Raw genomic sequence first — 18958 nt, forward strand, 5'->3', positions numbered from 1 at the left:
ATTATGTTTTCACAATGATATGGGGGGTTTTGTTTATTTGCTTGTTCTAGTTTTTTGAGGCAAGGTTTTGTTTTTGTTTTTATGTAACACAGGCTGACTTTGAATTCACAATCTTCCTGAATCTGATCCCTGGGTGCTAGGATTATAGGCCAGAACCACTATGCCCAGTGTTATAATTATATTGTAGGAAGTATACTAGTGCACCTAGTTTGATTTCGTTCTCATTTTAGTAGATACAAATCATTCTTGCCATTATGAATACCTTGGAAGTCTAAAACTGCCTCCTGTGAACTACTGACAATTTTCAAACCCAGAGCAAATGTACGACACGTCCTTCATTTTAAGTGCCTATTCATTTTGATTACTGGATTTTCCAACTGCCTAACCCTATGATGACATCTGTATAAATCAGACGTGATTATTATAATTCTCTTTGAGAGCGATGTCTTCACATTTCCATGCCCACAGCCTGCCAAAAATGTAGCTGATAAAAACCAGGGGGAACAGAGGAATTTCCTGGAAAGGATAAACAAGCACATTTTCCTTTTCTCATTCTATTTCCTCTAATTCACCACTGCAAATGTAGCTATATTTGCATATTAAGACTCTTGTTATTACAGTATATTACCTGGAACTAGATTAAGTTTTTTTCCATTGGAAAGTAACACACACACACACACACACACACACACACACACACACGTTGAGACAGAGCTAAACATTCCCAGACAAAGAGTAATGAGATATAAGACTTGGAGAATGTTCAAAGGAAAGCTACAGTAAGAGTTAAAAGGTTGGAAAGATAGGTATTGTTGAATCGCATCACTTTGATTATTGTCCTTCTTCCCACTCAGTCACTCTGTTGTCTTGCCACTCACTCTCATTCTGCCACTGCCTTTCCCCAGTCAATTGTCTGTGCACCCACTTGACACCCACTTCAGTTGGCTAAGACAGATACCCTCTGAAGTATGTACCAGTAAGCATTTGATTATATCTGAACCAATATGAGTATGAATATAAACATGAGAAGATTCATATCTTTATGAGAGACTGGGTTTGGAAGAGGGTATATTTGCATAAATATGTAGGCATCATCATCCACGAGGGTGTACATTTCTGCATGAATCTGTGACCGAGAATGCCTCTGTGGCGTTGTATTGGTGTGCCTATCAATATGTGTCACTGTATGTGAAGATGAACGTCTGTGATATCTACTGACAAGTTGGGCAGGTGGGGATCATGATTGTAAGACTTCCTGTAGGCACCTTAGGGATGGTTAGAGACTCAAAAATAACCTACTCTAAAGCTAGGCCATCCAAGGTTAAGGGTCACTTTAATACATGAGTCAGACCTCTATGCTCAATTAGAAAAATCTGCAGTATAGACCAGGGTGGGTTACCATAGATGAAAGGAGAGGAAAAAAGATTTTACTATATCTTGTTTACTTGGGTCTAGAATAACAGTTGTTAAATATAGCAAGAAAAAGCAACACTCAATTTAATAAAATTTCTACAAAACTTAAATAAAAGTGAAAAAATAGTTGGGATTTATGTTTGTTGAGGTGTGGATTGTAGTGGATGAATGTGGGTGGGAAGGTTAATAATATCAAGGGGTTTCTCAGCTAACCCTGTCTTCACCCTTCAACTCCAGATCCTAAAGTTACTATTGCTTATAAAGCTGGCTTTACTGTTGTCTCTGAACTATTCAAAACTTCTCCCCCATCACATGTATGTATAAATCTAGAACCGGGTATGGTGTTGAATGCCTTCAGTCTTAGTACTTGGGAGGTAGAGGAAGGAGGATCGGGAGTTCGAGGTCATTCTTGGCTTATAGTGAGTTTGAGTACACCCTAGGATACATGAGAATGTGTTAGAAACAAAACATCAAAACAAAATAAAACAACAGAAAAGCAAACACAGGCCAGGGCATGTTAGCATATGCCTAAATCTCAGCACTTGGGTGCAGTAAGGGGGAAGGGTCACTGCAAGTTTGAAGCCTGTCTGGTCTAAATAGTGAGTTCTGGATCAGCCAGGACTACATAGCAAGACTGTGTCTCAAAGACAAGAAAACAGAACATGATTCTAAAGCAAGCAAAAAAAAAAGTCTGATTCTGTAAATATCCATGTGGGTGTCTGAGTAAGTGTATTTTAATTTCATCTCTACTAAAACTGCTTTCTAAGACTGATCTGAATTCTTTTTTTCTTCCAAGACTTCATCGATTTCTCTGTCTTTGCACTCATGTAGTATTAATAGGAGCCTGTGCTGGAAGATATTTTCTGTTGTCATCTCTCTAGCTTAAGAGCAAGTTTAGCAAGTAGAAACTCCAATTATGTGTGATCCCCCTTGATGTTTTGAGGTTGTTTTGTCACAGGTCTTTTAGTCACCAGTGGCTGAGCTAAATCACTACTTTGAGCATACTTCAAAAGATGATGGATGATTCAGATTACTCTTGGGTTGGTGAGAATCTTGTCTGTTACTGCAGGACAAAGAAACCTATTGCATAAATGTAACACATGTAAGGAAACAAGAATTACTGAAGTTAGAGGAGTGGCATTTGAAGATGAAAATATGGTAGTGTCTCTTAAGTCCATGAATATTTGATATAATGAGATGATGCCTCTTTCTTTGTCTCAGTTGATGATAGAAGAACCTTTAACTGTTGCATCGAGGATTTGGATTAGAGACTCCTTCAATCATTTTACAATTAATGAACACTTACTTTGTTTATTGAACATTTTGGACATTGTGGCGGGAGTGGGGACTACAAGAAACAAGGCAGTCTGTCACATTAGGGCTTTGAGCTTAGTAGGGAAGACAGACACATCAATTGAAAAATCCAATTCAATTTGATTACTAACATGATAGAGATTTGCACAGGAGGCTCTGCAGCCCAGAGCTTAGGACAGGGAAAAGATGTCATCAGACTCAGAACTGAGAATTGGAGATGGATTTGTGATCGAAGAAGGGTCAGATTGGAAAGACTCCATGAGGAAAGGACTGACTAGGGTTTGATAAATGACTGCAATAGTTTTACATGATGAAGAGACTTAAAGAAGAATGCTTGAATTGGGGATGTCTTAAAAAAGAAAGGCATTGAAGACAGAAATAAAGAAGTTAGGAAGAGACAACATGTAATTATGGGTCAGTTAGCATTCCTTTGTCAAATATTTGCTGACCACCTATTAGATGCCAGGCAACGGAAAAGATGTTACAGGGATAAACACAGCTTAATCTCAAGCCCTGGTGGAAGAAGGAGAGACAGACAATTAAGAACATGGTTACAAAATAATGTAAGCACAAGAAGTTATGAGAGCCATGGAACGACAGTAGGAGATTTTAGACTTCCTTATTGGGGAATTGGGACAAAGTCAGGGAACGAGGATGTTCTGGTTAAGAGAACAGAATGTGTTCAAACATCTGGCAGGTGGAGCCAACGGAATGTTATAAGATCTGTAAGGCTAAGGATTTAGAAGGAATTGAAATGCAAGCTTTTTGTGTGCTTGAAAAATGGCTAGAGGAGTAGATTTAATTGGCTTCAGAATGGAGGGTCAGCCACACAAAAACAAACCGAGAAGGGGGTCAAGGGTTGACTCTCACAGCACATTCATGGTCAGAAATTATATATGAAGGAAGAACAGATGAAAGAGAAAGACAAATATTGTAGCCAAAAGATTGGCAGTGAGGAGGGGCAATGCAAGGAGAATGGAATTCAGAGGCTTTCACTCACTATGGAGAGTGTTATTAAAATAAATACTACATTTAGGTTTATTTAGAAGGTCCAAGTAAAATTCACCTGTTTAAGGTAAATATTTACTCAACTCTGGCATGCATCCGAAGAGGAAGGGAAGCCTGCAGAATGGTTCGAGTAATATTCCTGGTCACAACAGAAGTGGAGGTTCGAGTCTGTGTTCACTGTTTGCAAGACATCTGAATGAAAAGAAGGGAGGGTGACAACCCATTTCATCGTGTTCAAGAGTCTGCCATTTTCTAACAGACCTGAAGTGGAGTTGGCCTGTGTGATAGACAATCTAGAAGGTCATCTGCATCTCATTGTAGGACATAGCTTATGTCTCTACAACAGCAAATAAGTGTTGGGGGAAAGAATAAACTCTGGCATAAGGATGTGGGCTTCAGTTTGTCGACCAGATGGTGTGTTCTGTTGTTGAAAGGCCATATGTAATTGATATATAAAGTGACAGACTGAAGCAAAAGCAAAGTAAGTATTTCTAAGACAAACACTTGGGGAAGAGAAGAAGAAGGTAGAGTATGAACTACAAAGCATATTAAGATTCTGGCTTCTGGTTTTTGTTTATATATGGATAGGATGAAAAAAACTGAAAAGATAAAAAGGGTGATGTCTGGGAGTGGTAGCACTGACTCAAGTATTTGCTTTGCTTGTGGAGACAGGTTCCCACTATGTTGACTAGAACTCACGGATGATCTTCCTGCCTCAGTCTCTTGAGTACTGGGATTACCAAAGGATGGATATGTGTGTGTGTGTGTGTGTGTGTGTGTGTGTATATATTATGGACACACACACACATATATATAACTACACACACATACACCCACACCCCCACACATATATTTCAGCACTCTCTCTTTTTGTAAATTGTCTTCTTTCTGCCATACTGAGGTTTGAATAGTGTGGACCACTGAGTTTTATCCCTAGACCTGATGGTGATCATGATGATGATGGTGATGATGATTTTACTTTCCCCAGTTTTTAATGCAAACAGTCATTTCTGGTCCTTGTTCCTCATCTACTCCATGTTTCCTATGTCCTACCTTATTAGTTTCTATTTCCATCTGTCTCTTGCTTTTCATGACTAAATTACAGGCATGGAGATATATGGAAGTTGCTTTAATCTTTAAAAACTTAATTTTGGGATTGATTCTTTTCTCTTTTTTCACTCCTACCTTTGTCCCAGGGTTCAGTTCCCATATTGAAGCCCCAAAGTTGTGATCTTGACTAGGTATAGAAAATATACCTTTGGAAAGCTAGACAGAAAACAGGCTTTTGATGGCAATACTAGATGTCTTAATGGAACAAACAGAAAAGATGGACCCTTTTCCAGGTTTTAAGACTTGCCGTGTCTTGTCAATGTGTGTAAAGTGCTCATATGTGTATGACTCCATATGCCTCCATGGAATGGAGCATGGCAGATGTAGAGTTGGACTGGCTCTGTGCTGTAAGAGTAACCTCTCTTCCTTTAATGCAGATCTGTTTTTCTAAAAATATATGACTAAGTTTATTGAGAGAGTAAATAAAAAAGAAGAATGTTACCTTAAGTAACCTGTCTCTAAAGAAGTGAGATTTTTCTTTTAAAAAAGCAATTATTTAGGCGAGTCACAGAGGGTGTTTTGAAAAATCGGATGCTGTCTGAAAGAAGAGTGGTCTGTGCCTGGCTTCCTGGACAGAAAATCATGTTCTTTAGTAAAGGAACTGTAGAGCTCAAAAAAGGCCAAGCCTATACAACACAAATGAAATGGAATTAGGGTGAAAATGGAATCAGTGGAGACTGCCAATTTAGCTAACACAGGCCTCTTACGATCTCAATTATGGGAGTCAGCCAAATCATGCCTTCTTTTTGTGCTGTTTCGACACATGCGTGATTTTGTGCAAGCTGGAATGTAGTCATTAGAAGGTGAAGAGGGTCTCAGAGTTTCAGAAACTAAAATGGCTTCTCACCCTCACAAAAGGGAAAGGAAGAGAGACTCAGAGGTAACCTCCTGCAGCAGGAAATGGGAACTTCATCCTGCTTTCTCTGCCAACCTCCTGTCCCTGTTTCCTCCCAGCCGATATCTCCATTTCAATCTCCCCTGCTACTTTGGCTCTCTTGCTGTGAAGGTTCAACTGTTTTGAGAATGTTGTACTGACTGGGCTCAGACAGAGGGAACCTAGCCCAGTCATTAACTGGAATCCATGTGAAAGGAGCAAAACAAAGTGATTCTTCAAAACTGAGTTACAATCACAAAGAGACATGTTTATTTTGACATGAAAACATTTTGTGTGCATGCACACACAAATCAACTTTGTTTACTAGACATGGTATAGACAAGATAATTCCATGGCCAAATCAATCATGTCATTCAAACCTAGAGTGGCTCCGAAAGTTTAGTTCTAAATGATTTGTGAGTGTTGGGTATTTCGGAGGCAGTGAGGAGAGAGACTGCAGCATTGCTTCAGTTCTCTGCATAGGTTCATTATTGAGAATCAATTGCAATTTGAAAGGAGGCTTTCATTCCTTACAAATGACGGAAGGACATAAATGTTCAGTGTTTTCCCCTAAATTATGTCTTATAATGTAAGAAAACAGTGGCAAAAAGCCATCAACAGATGGTGTTTTCATTAGCCAAAGATTTATTTTTCAAAGCATTTTTCATATTAATGAAGCAAGGTTGAAATTAGAGTCATCTTGTCAGTTCTAGAACTGTGTTGTTAAAATGGACTGGCATTCTGTAAATTGCTAGGGAGCCAGAGCAAACTAACCATTTGCCATAATTCTGTGATGGTAACCCAAGGCCTGTAGTCTAACCAGACCCCAAATTATGTGTTCAGCACTAATTTTTCTTTTCCGTAGCTTTGTACACGCATGAGTTTCAGTTCAGGGCCATAAATGAGGAACACACAGCAGGGATCTTAGTCCTGCTCTGCAGTATGAATTATTCATGATAAATCCATTTCAAGGCCAGTGTTACAACAGGTTGCAAGTACTTGTTCAAAAACATTCTCCCAATGGAATCCTATGTTTGAATGGAAACACATTGTAGTGGGAAACGCAGAATTTTGAATAGATTTTTTTCTTCTTCTCTGGGTTTTTCGACCAATGAGCTATTTATCAAATATCTTAGATTTTTGATATGTGGGATTTCCATTTATCTGGGAATGAAGACTACTCAGCCAGAGGAAATCTTTGACTGATTGGTTCTATTAGTGCTTTCCCCTCTCTAATTTACACTAGCCCCTTTGATCAAAGTGAGCTCTAGTCTATGCACTTTATGGTCAAACTTTTGGAGAGGAGTGTAGGCTTGCAGCCTTCTAATGTACTCTTAGCCCATATGATTTAGCATCTATTTCCAAAACCCAACTGAAACTCCTTGTATAAAGGTTACTTGTGACCTCTGATTATCCAATCCACTCCACCCCTCATCTTTTAAAATATATTTTCACATTTCTTGTGGTCTTTGTACATTTGTCAGTTATCAAACTTTTCCTGAAACATGTTTCTCTTGATTTTCCTCTGAGCTTGGCCCAGATGTGCATTTGTAACTGCCTTGAATATTGCAGAATCTTCACAGCCAGTGTTCCTGCCTCCCAGGCTTTCCTGTTTTTCTCTTTCCCATATTCCTGCTAAGTTAATATCCCAAATGATGATGTCATTTCCTTACTCAACGCTAAAGCAAATAGGTACCAACTCATTTGTACATTCAAAATCCTCAAAACAGGGCTTTCTGCCGCCCCAGACAGGTTCTACTTACGCAGTATTGGCTTGCCTGGAACTTGCTTTCTAGCCCGAGCTAGCCTGAAACTCACATAGATCAGCTTATCTTCATTTCCTAAGTGCTTGGACTAATGGTGTATACAACCATACTCAGAAAAACAAGGCTTCAAGCTCCTTTTCCATTCTTGTACCCTATGTTCTAGCCAAACTAAACTGTTTATTGATCCCAGAACATACACACTATATTTCTTCTTGAGAGTGGAAGTGTTACTATGTTGTTTAGTACATAGTAACTGAACAGCAGTTCAAACTCCTAGGCTCAAATGAACCGAGTAGCTGGGACTACAGGTGTGTGCCACCACTCTGGCTGCTGTGTTTTCATTTTTGCTCATCTTATTCTTTGTGCCTGAAACACCACGCCGTCCATCATCTCTGTTAAATTCCTTCTCATACTTCAAGATCTATTTTAATTTCCTCATCTTTAAAGTCACTGCCCTTTAATACAGGAGATGCGCAATATGTTTTTGTTGCAGTAAATCTCTGAGCTGTCGTTTCTTCTTTGTCCTTTTAAGATCTCTTTAGTTTAGTGATTGTGCCTGATTCAGTGATTGCTGCCATTTGTTCCCTTTTCCTTTCCCCAGTCCCTTCTATTGCGAACATAGATTTAGATGGGAACAGAATGAAAGACAGATGAGAAAGACACCTCAAGAAATAAATGAAATAAAGCAGGGGTGACATGGGTCATTTCCAGGGAACTAAAGCTAAGGTAATCAAGATAGATCTGTGTACTAGAGATTTCTCTATTGCTATAAAACACCAAGCCAAAAAAAAAAACCTAACTTAGAGAACAAAGAGTATATGTTGGTTTACAGTTCGAGAGGGATAAGAGGCCATCACGATGGGGGAGGCCTGGCAGCAAGCAGCAGACATGGAGACAGGAGTAGGAAGCTGAGAAGTCACTTCTTTGTCTTTTCTGAGAAGCAAAGAGAGCAAACTAGAAATGGGGTAAGGCCATAGACTTTCAATGCTCATGGTCTTGGGGTTTTAGTGCTGTGCAGAGACACCATGACAAAGAGAAACCTTTAATTGGGGCTGCCTTAAGGTTTTAGAGCTTTTAGTTCATTATTGTTATTGTAAGAAACATGGCAGTACACAGGCATATATATAGTGCTAGAAAGGTAATTGAGAGTTCTACATCTGTATTGGCAGGCAGCAGGAGACTGTCACACTAGGTCTAGTTTGAGCTTCTGAGACCTCAAATACTAGCCTCTAGTGACAAACCTCTTCCAACAAGACCACACCTCCTAATAGTCCCAATTCCTATGGGCCTATGCGACCATTTTTATTAAACCCCCAATCCCAGTAACACACTTCTTCCAACAAGACTGCACTTCCTAGAACCTCTCCCAACAGTGCCAAACTGTTAAAATACCTGAGTCTATGGAACATATCTCACCATCACAATGTGACATGAAGGGAAACAAAAGTTTAGCCGGTTCTCAAAATCCCATTTGAGAACAAGTGAAATCATATAACCTTTGCAGCACATTCAAAAACAATGCGAAAGTTATTAAGGAGTCATAACTACTTATTAGACAGGAAAGGATCCAAGATCACAAGTCCCCTCTCTTTATCTAAATCTCTTTACTCCTTAGTGGCCTTCCAACCCCCTCTTTCCATAGAATGAACTTTGAACAGCTATAAATCATAGCAACATGAAGACGACAATGAGAGACAGTGAGCATGACTCAGGGAAAGAATAGGACCAGAGTGAGGGTCAGGAAGTTGGGGTATTATGTTTGGAACAGTTGGTGAAGTATTGAGATAGTGGACAGGAAAGTAATATGTACTGAGATCAGGGGAAGCAGCTCTCAAAGCTAACATTTGGATATAGGGAAAGATGAGCATCCTTGATCAATATATAGAGACATATTTTAGTTTTCACACAAGGAATGGGAGAGAATACATTGCTGAACTGAAAACATGTTAGAGTTATACATACTAGTAAAACTATGTTATGCTCAAAATGCATGCAAAGTGTTTCTGATGTGGGCCTAAAGGGAGTTGTATACCAGGAAATGATGGGGAATAGATATTTTCTAGATAGAATCATGCTTTGTGATTGAAATTCTATGGAAAGAAAAACTGTGAGTTACAAAATTTGGTTTTGGTAGATAGCACATTCAAGGTACAATATATTTTTCATGAATAGACATGCCTGTAAGTATATAATGTTATAAATAAAAATGCAGAACATTGTGGTTTGAAAAGTTAGAGATAAATTCTTAAACCAGTCTTCAAAGTTATGAACGGCACCTTTTCCCTGGTCAGGGCAGAAGTATACATTTCTGGGCCGGTAGCAGACTTGGTAAGTATCAAATACAACTCTATTGAGCTGACGGTGTGGCTCAGCATAAAGCACTTGCTTCACTTGTGTGAGACCATCAGTTCTGTATCCATGGAGGAGCATATACTTACAAGTCTAGGACTTCATGGGCTGAGGCAGGAACATCACTAAGTGTAAAACCAACACGGGCTATATGAGGATCTGTCTCATCTTTATGTCTCCTCCTTGAGAAAGAGGTAGAAAGCTCAGTCTTTTGGCTGCTTGACTTCCATATTATGTCAGTTCTCAAGTTCATTGTTCTTTTCCCCCCTTTCCCTTTTTTCCTGCTGGCTTCATACCCTCCGTGATGGCAGCAAACTCTCGAGATGAACCTCACCAACCTGGTTAAGCGCAACAGTGAACTAGAAAATCAAATGGCCAAACTAATCCAGATCTGCCAGCAAGTTGAGGTATGTACCAGTAACCTTCGCAATTCTTTCTTTGGATCTGAACTGGGTGATCTGTGGAGGGACTTCAATTTTGCCAGCTGTTTGGGGTAAAGGACTGAACTGTAGTGTAGATGATCTCTCATGCCTTTAGCAATTTTGATCGAAGAAAGGTGAAAGATGGGTGATTTTTCAGATTTGGTAATGGTGATAGTTTGTGGGGAACAACCGATGAAGAGGAGCTCTTGTCCTTTTGAACACTAGATGGTATGAGAACCATCTAGGAAGTGATCCTTCATCAAATGATGTTATCACTTACAAAGTCATTACTAGATAGTTTGCAGATCATGAATCCTTAGGGTAGGGTGATGTGCACTCAATAACCACTCTCTCTGGTCATCACTATTTCCCCACTGCCTAGCTTCTCCTTCCTTCATCCCATAGCCCTGCTCCATGCTATATCCTTACACATCATCTTGTCACTTATTTTCGATTACTTCTACTTAGTCTTTTTTGTTATCAACAAATAATTTCTATTATTAAGTTGTCTGTGAATTATGAAGTGCTGTGCAAATAAGTCTAAGATTTAAAAATATTACCAACATTGAATATTAAAAGAGTTTAGAAGGAGAGTTCAGTGCTTCTTGGCAGGAACGAGTAATAGAAAGGTTTTATTCTCTCTTCTTTCTCTTAAAAGCATATATGAAACTCCATATATATTATTTTGTTTTGTGTGAGTTGATGGAATAACTGTTAATCATACTTAAAACCTTAATATAGACCAGTAAAATATAGGACTTCTCATGGGCAGTGATTGGGCTATTTTTTCTAATTCTATATAGAGTCTTATAATTCACTCTTGTGTGTGGCAGATAAATGTAAGAGAAACAAGTTTTTTTCTTAAATGATGAAATAATTTTATCACAATCCCAGTTCAAGATTCCGTTAAAGATTGAGGAATACCTCCCAAAGCAATGAGTTCTTATGAATAAGTAAATCCACATCCCCCAATTGTTTGGTCTTCTTAAAATCTTCGGTTTCTTCTAATGTAGTGAATATGCTTAAATGATGAACATCTCTAGCGTATAATCCCCACTGGGCATCTCTGTATAGAGTACCTGGGGTACCGGTGAAGCTCATATGTGAAACTAGAATGGGATGATGTGGGTACAGAGAGAAGCAGAAAGAATGAAAAGAAGGATCATTGGAGTGTTAGTTGGAAAACTGAATTCCAGATTTGCCTCTTCTATGAACTGACTGGGTACATGAGTGTAAGTTGGTTAGGACCTCTGCATCAGCATCCTTCCTTCTAAAGTGTAAACTTGAAATGACGTTGTGTTTTTTCACCACCTTTCCAGATTTCACAGGTCATGGATCTGTCAATGGTTACTTTATTTTGTTCTTTTTCTGTGGTGTCTCAATCTTTCCAAGAAGGGAGAGACAAAGTAGAAAGTTATTTAGGAGTAATTTCAACCAGTCAGAATCCCTCTGTGTTACATTTTATCAAAGCTTCTGATTATGCTGTTAGATTATAGTGTAAGAAATCTGTACTGCTGAAGGGACAAGAGAATATTGTGAGCAGAAGATTGGGTAAGGGGTCTCTCAGCTTAGAATTTGCATGATTGACAGTGGAGTAATAGATAATAGTGAATAAAGTGTGGTTAAAAATAAAACGATCATTGTATTCATTCTAATCAAGACTATTAAGCGTAGAGAAAGTACTAGTCAAAAGAGCAAAGTTACACTTTTTCTCATTGCTCTTTCGTATTAGAATCTCTCTAAAATCGACTTTCTTGACTCCTGGGAAATTCATCATCCTGGCATCTAAGCATAGCATTCTATCTGTTCACAGGCCATGCTAGAAACCAGTTCCTGTTTGTTTGCCAGTTTATTTGTTTATGCTTCCCTCATATATTACATCCAGACTACAGTTTCCTTTTCCTCCTCTCTTTCCAGCACCCCTCCTATCTCCTATCCTCGCCCCTCCATCAACTCCTCCACTGTTTCCATTTAGAAAAGAGCTGGCCTCCCAGGGCTATCAACCAAACACAGCATATCAAGTTGGCATATCAAGACTAGGAACATCCCTCCTATTAAGCCTGGACAAGGCAACACAGTAGGAGGAAATGGGTCCTCAAAACAGGCAGAAGAGTCAGAGACAGCCCCTGCTCCCACTGCTAGGAGTCCCACAAAATGCCAAGCTACATAAACATAACATATATGCAGAGGGCCTAGGTCAGACCCTTGCAGGCTCTCTGAACAGTAGTTTAGTCTCTGTAAGTTCCTATGAGCCCAGGTTAGTTGATTCTGTGTGTGTTCTTGTGGTTCCCTTGACTTCTCTGGCTTCTTCCTCCCCCTCTTCCATAGAATTCCCCGAGCTCCACCTACTAAAATAGTTCTTTTTATTATTTGCTCTGTTCTTTTGATATGGTAGCAACAGGCCTCATAAAATAATCCATCATTGTGTTTGTAGGGGAGAATGCACTCTGGCCATTGGATAGCAGATGGTTTTTCTTTCTTTGGGTGCCAGAACACATGCTAGGCAAGTGCTATACCATGGTGCAAGATCACAGCTCAAGAAGTGATAGTTAAATTAGCTTCCTAAAGTTAGCATTCAGAAGTTAACCTGTGCCTTAAGGAAGTAGTGCTACTATTACCATGTGTTGTGTAGTAGATTAAGAGGGAATCCCATGGTGATCCAGCAAAGTAGCTTTATTTGAGTAGCACCCTTTGAGATGATTGTTATATCCCATTATATGAGCCACTGTCTGATCTGGCTACACAAAAGATCAGCTTTTGTTATCATGTTAGGCACAAGAAAATAGCTTCGGCATACTCCCTACACACTGTAAAACATCTACTCTGATGTGGTCACACCTGTTCAGGAGCAATAGATAATGGAATAAAAACACAGAGAACAAGCAAAGAACAGTGAGGCAGTATAATAGTATTGAGCATTAGGTATATTTTAGGAGTTACTGTACAGTCTGTTCAGTTTAGGATTCTGTCCCGAATGAAGTTGGGAGGAGCTAACAGTGAATCTGGTAGGAGTTGGGGAAAGGGTTTGCAGGCAAGTATGATTAGAGTATATTGTAGGAGTTTACTAAAGAATTCATAAGATTCTTTTATAAGATTCAGTCCTGGACAGCCCCTCTAAGATGGTTCATGACAGTCCAGGGCTGTTCTTTATGTCATCATTCCTTCTGAAAGCTTAGAGATGTGCCCTTACCTTCCCCTTTAATAACAGGGTGCATCCAGACTACCTATTATAATCATTCAACACAGAGCCTGTATGTCCAAAAGGCTCCAGGACAAGCCCCAGGATTAGTAATGCAGTTAAATGAGGGACTTGAGATTTCAAGAATACTCGTCAGTACTTTATACACTGAAATAAATAGCAGGATAATGCTAATTATGAGAGCCAGACACTGAATGGTGTCTGGACTCTCCCCCCCCCATTTTATCTTATCCAGATTTGTCTGTAGAGAATGACTATATTCACAGTGTAATTTAAGCGCTTCACATTGGCGGTGGTGGCGGATGCCAGCTACAACACTTTGGCAAGAACAGGAATAGGTTATATTCCTGCCAAACCTGTTTCCCTTCCTTATTGTTGGAGAGTGTTTTTGTCACAGATTGACATTTCATAAAGAGTCCATAAATACTGCTTCCCCATCCTAGTTTTTCTTTCTCTTCCCTATTCTCTTCACAGAACGTAAACAAAGCTGGAGTCTTCCTATTATTACAGAAACAGATCAAGATGACCAGAAATTTATTAGCTAAATTTTAGCTTATACTTTTGGCTCAGCTTTCAGATAGTGGAAAATCATTTCATTTGGGGCTGGAAAAGAGATAGTTGGAAAGCATTTCATGGGGCTATGCAGATCCATAGCTCTCCTTTAATCTGGTTAAGGAAGGACATGCTTTGACCTTGATACTCTGGCCACTTAAACTCTATATTTAGTTCTTTGTTCTGGCTCATCAAGCATCCTTTGTTTATTTTTCCAAAGGAAATGTCTGTATAACGCATAGCTAAGGGAAAATGTATACCAACAGATGGTTACTTCCTTTTGACATTCCTGAAAATTTGCCAGAGAAAAAAATAGTTAACTACGTACCAATCAGTGCGTCAATGTTGTTTATTGAGCATACACTATGTATGTGGTGTGCTGAAAGGTTTAGAGAATACAAAAAAAAAAAAAAAAACAAAAACAAAAACAAAAAAAAAACACTTGGCTGACAATCTCCAGGGACTTACAGTCTGGCTAGGGAAAGCACAGCCTCTAGTAAGAAAATGGGAGTTTAAAGCAGCGCTGAGTACACAGTACAAGGGAAGGTAGTATATCCCCTCTCACTTTTGTTCTGAGGTTTTAGACCCCGAGTGCCTTAAACAAACAAAAGCTTTGCTGAGCATTTTGTGAGCCACTTTCTTTTACTTACTCCTCTCAACTGCTACAATCCAAGCTGATCCTAGATGCTCTGGGAGCAAGTTGATACCATCTGTCTCTTCTCAAGCCTTTCATGGGACTGGGGTGCACTGCAGTGTCAGGACAAGGAACAAGGGAGAATAAAGGCACTGGAAAGAGGGTACTAGGACAGAGTGGTGGTGGTGGGAGGAGCACTTCCCTTGCATTGAGGGATTTAAGCTCTATGTCTCTACCAGTTCTTCATTGCAATGGCTTTTTGGAAATATCCATCGTTTTGGTCTTGAAAGTTGAGGTGGCTTTCTGTCTCTGCTTCTATTGCCTGGGTACTTAGTTTAGGATGGGTAAAGGTGTGTTTAACTGGAGTCTGACCGTTTCTTCGAGTGGAAAGAAAATAGATATTTTAAAGGAAAATAATCTTTTAAAAGTAGTGCTATCATGATTTCAGCAGTGATCCTTAAATACATGAAGTAGTTGAACTAGAAGGAAGAATAGAATCTAAGCCATTTGAACACACATACAGAGGATATAATAAAAATGAATAAGTAATTACAGCAAAGTGCATCCAATCAGGAGATTTTTTTAAATAAGAAAATGCATTTCAGCTAAATGCTGAAGGAGGGAAAAAATAGCCCTCTAGAGAGGTGGGCAGCAGAGATATTAATGAAGGTGCAAATGTCAGCTTGCAGGGGGAAATGGTACCCATGATCTGGGTGTATAACAATAAGTAGAAAATGGTTCCTGCCTCCAAGGCACATGCAGATTGTCTGAGAACCTGTCAGACAAAGTAGCAAATTGAATGTGAAAGAATCCTTGTTGTAATGAAGACAAATGCAAGATGACGGGTTGGCATGGAGGAAGAAACATCCAGATGTGCCTGAGGGGCTTAGAAAAGGATGCAAAGTGGAAATGAAAGTGGAATTACCTTGAAAATGAATAAACTTTTGCCAGAAAAATGAGATAAGTGATTGAAGGGGCCGAATACAGCGATATAGAAAGGTGATCAGCATAGAGCTATTCAGGGGACTAGCAGAAATCTGACTCTACCAAATCTGAGATTGGAGAACCATTGAAAGAGACAAATCTGAAGAAATAGCTTGGACCTAGAAAATGAAGGGCTTTGTACATCATGGGCAGATAAAGTCTAGACTTTATTCTTAGGAGTCTAAGGATCGGTGAAATGATATTAAGCAGATGTGTGATAAAAATCTATGCTTAGAAAACCACCAAGCAAAGGATACACATGGAGGGACCCATGGCTCCAGCTGCATATGTAGCAGAGGTTGGCCTTATCTGGCATCAGTGGGAAGAGAGACCCTTGGTTCTGTGAAGGCTTGATACCCCAGTGTAGGGGAATGCCAGTGTGTGTGTGTGGGGGGTGGGAATGGGTTGGGAAGCACTCTTATAGAAACAGGGGGATGGGGATGGAATAGGGGGTTTCCAGGGAGGAAATCAGGAAAGGGGAAAACATTTGAAATGTAAATAAAGAAAATATCCAATAAATTTTTTTTAAAAGAAGAAAAGTAGGGCTGCTATGAACATAGTTGAGCACATATCCTTATTAGCTGCTGGGGAATCTTCTGGGTATATGCCCAAGAGTGGTATAGCAGGATCCTACGGAAGTGACGTGCCTAGTTTTCTGAGGAACCGCCAGACTGATTTCCAAAGTGGTTGCACCATCTTACAATCCCACCAGCAGTGGAGGAGTGTTCCTCTTTCTCCACATCCTCGCCAACACCTGCTGTCTCCTGAGTTTTTAATCTTAGCCATTCTGACTGGTTTGAGGTGAAACCTCAGAGTTGTTTTGATTTGCATTTCCCTAATGACTAATGAAGTTGAGCATTTTTAAAGATGCTTCTCAGCCATCTGAAGTTCTTCAGGTGAAAATTCTTTGTTTAGCTCTGTACCCCATTTTTTAATAGGGTTATTTGGTTTTCTGGGGTCTAACTTCTTGAGTTCTTTGTATTTATTGTATAGCAACCCTATTTATAATAGCCAGAACCTGGAAAGAACCCAGGTATCCCTCAACAGAAGAATGGATGCAAAAAATGTGGTATATATACACAATGGAGTACTATTCAGCCATTAGAAACAATGAATTCATGAAATTCTTAGGCAAATGGATGGAGCTGGAGAACATCATACTAAGTGGGGTAACCCAGTCTCAAAAGATCAATCATGGTATGCACTAATAAGTGGATATTAGCCTAGAAAATTGGAATACCCAAAACATAATCCACACATCAAATGAGGTACAAGAAGAAAGGAGGAGTGGTCCCTGGTTCTGGAAAGACTCAGTGTAGCAGTATAGGGCAAAACCAGAACAGGGAAGTGGGAGGGGTGGGTGGGAGAACAGGGAGATGGAAGGGGCTTATGTGACTTTCAGGGAGTGGGGGGCCAGAAAAGGGGAAATCATTTGAAATGTATATTGAATAAAAAAAAGATAAAAAAATAAAAAAATAAAAAAATAAAAAAAAATAAAAAGAAGAAGAAGAAAAGTAGCCAAGATTGTGGGATGGTAATTGGAGCAGGAGTTAAAGGTCCCAAGTTACTACTCCCATTGTCACTAATACAGGGAAAGTCTATCACCATATCTCCTTAAATCTTCAGATCTTCTGTGACATAGGGAAAGATGAAAGGCCTTCCAGAGGTAGTGACAGTAAGGTTATAGAGGAAGGAATAAAATAAAAATCAACTCTTTTGTAGACGGCAGAGTTAATATTACTTGGCTCTGCCGTGGATGATTGTGTAAGGGAGGACTAGGATAATCCACAGATTAGTTCTTCCTTGGGTAACTGAATGAACACAACTATTCCTTTTAACTAGATGAGGAAATATAGAAGGAGTTCCTTTTAGACATTGGTGGTTTGTTGTGCTTGGATAGGAAAGTTGGATAGGAAATGCCTGGTAAACAGCTGCCTGTCTGAATCTGGATGCCGGGAGGAAGGTCTTGGAAAGAGGAAACACTGGAAGTTACCACTGTCTAAGTGGCTCTTGAAGCCACAGAGAATGTGTGGGGGGAGGCAGATGTTTTGCCCAATTGTTTGCCATTCAGAATAGAGCATCAAAATGACCTTCCTCAAGCAAATAGACTGGTACTTTCGATGAGGCTACTAAAGTATGATATGCATTTACAACTTCACTATCAGGAATACATTATAAATCTGTGGAAAGAACTGAAATTTACTCTGGAGGGGAGTGGAGAGAAAATGGAAGGAACGGTGGAAGGAGAGGATGATAGCCATCAGAAACAGACACAAAATGTCAAAGGAAAAGAAGCCTTTCTGATGTGGAACTTTGGAGAGTCCATTGTTATGGAGACATCAAAGAGGATACTAATGGTCTTTGAAGGAGAAGGGAATGTGCAAAGAGGAGGATAGATTGAGAGAGGTCCAGGAGAAAGCAACCTGTAAGGAGATGCAAGCTGGAAGGAGCTTGATTGTGAGAGAGATGGACTGTTAGTTATTATGCTTTTGACATGCAGAGCAATTGGACATATACACATATGCAATCTCCTAGGTGTTTATTGTTCTTTTTCTGGGTAAATAACAGGAATTACTACTGCCTAACAATAGGAATCAGATCTCCTGCCTCCAATCATGCATGTCCAACCTTCCCTTCCCAATTTAGCATCCAGCCACCCTTCCCACACAGGACCAGCTCCAAAGCTTTGAGTGTTACAACTTGCTTCTCTTAGACATGCTGTGTAGGTCCTGGATGGCAGTGTGTTATGGTAGCTTTGGAGCTGAATGGACTGTGGTTGCACTAGTAGCGTAACATTAAGACAGACAGGTTCTCTGGACCACAGTTTCATCAGCTATATACTTTCTACTGGGGCCTTAAAGGTAGGGTAAAGCACCCATGACTGTGGGCCGTATGTAAGGTCAAAGCGCCATAAGTGATAGTGGGAGGGAGAGAGGGAGAGAGGGAAAGAGAGAGACAGAGAGAGAGAGACAGAGAGAGAGAGAGAGGGAGAGAGAGAGAGCACAATTGTCAACACTTTCCTTAGGGTACCACTTATTGCCAGAGATTCTCTTCTTGACTTTAGGACTTGCAGACATATTCATTACTGTATATGAGGGGTAGGCCAAGGTCAGTCATTCCAGTATGGCTTCCAATCAGTTTCAAGCTCAGCAAATATATACTGGAGCCTTCCTTGGGGAGACATGGTAGTAATGAAATTATAACACCTAAAACTTGTATATCTCAGTCCGATGGCTCTTTTTACCAAAAATGCATGCAACTTCTACAAACATGACAAAGTAACGTTTGATGATCAGCGAGCTGGCACTTTTCAGCTTTTAAGGGAACTAGTTT

The 18958-nt window shown here is 39.7% G+C and overlaps 1 protein-coding gene across 3 annotated transcripts in view; it reads left to right on the top strand.

Moving 5' to 3' along the window:
• Mid2 (midline 2) overlaps nucleotides 1-18958 on the top strand; it is a 103920-nt gene that overhangs the window by 18926 nt on the left and 66036 nt on the right. For all 3 annotated transcript variants that reach the window (XM_052171031.1, XM_052171029.1, XM_052171030.1), the window contains exon 3: nucleotides 10146-10241. In XM_052171031.1, the coding sequence (XP_052026991.1) occupies nucleotides 10146-10241 (96 nt within the window). The remainder of the gene's footprint in view (nucleotides 1-10145; nucleotides 10242-18958) is intronic.

This window comes from Apodemus sylvaticus, chromosome X (genome assembly GCF_947179515.1).
Source record: "Apodemus sylvaticus chromosome X, mApoSyl1.1, whole genome shotgun sequence".
Taxonomy (NCBI): Eukaryota; Metazoa; Chordata; class Mammalia; order Rodentia; family Muridae; genus Apodemus; species Apodemus sylvaticus.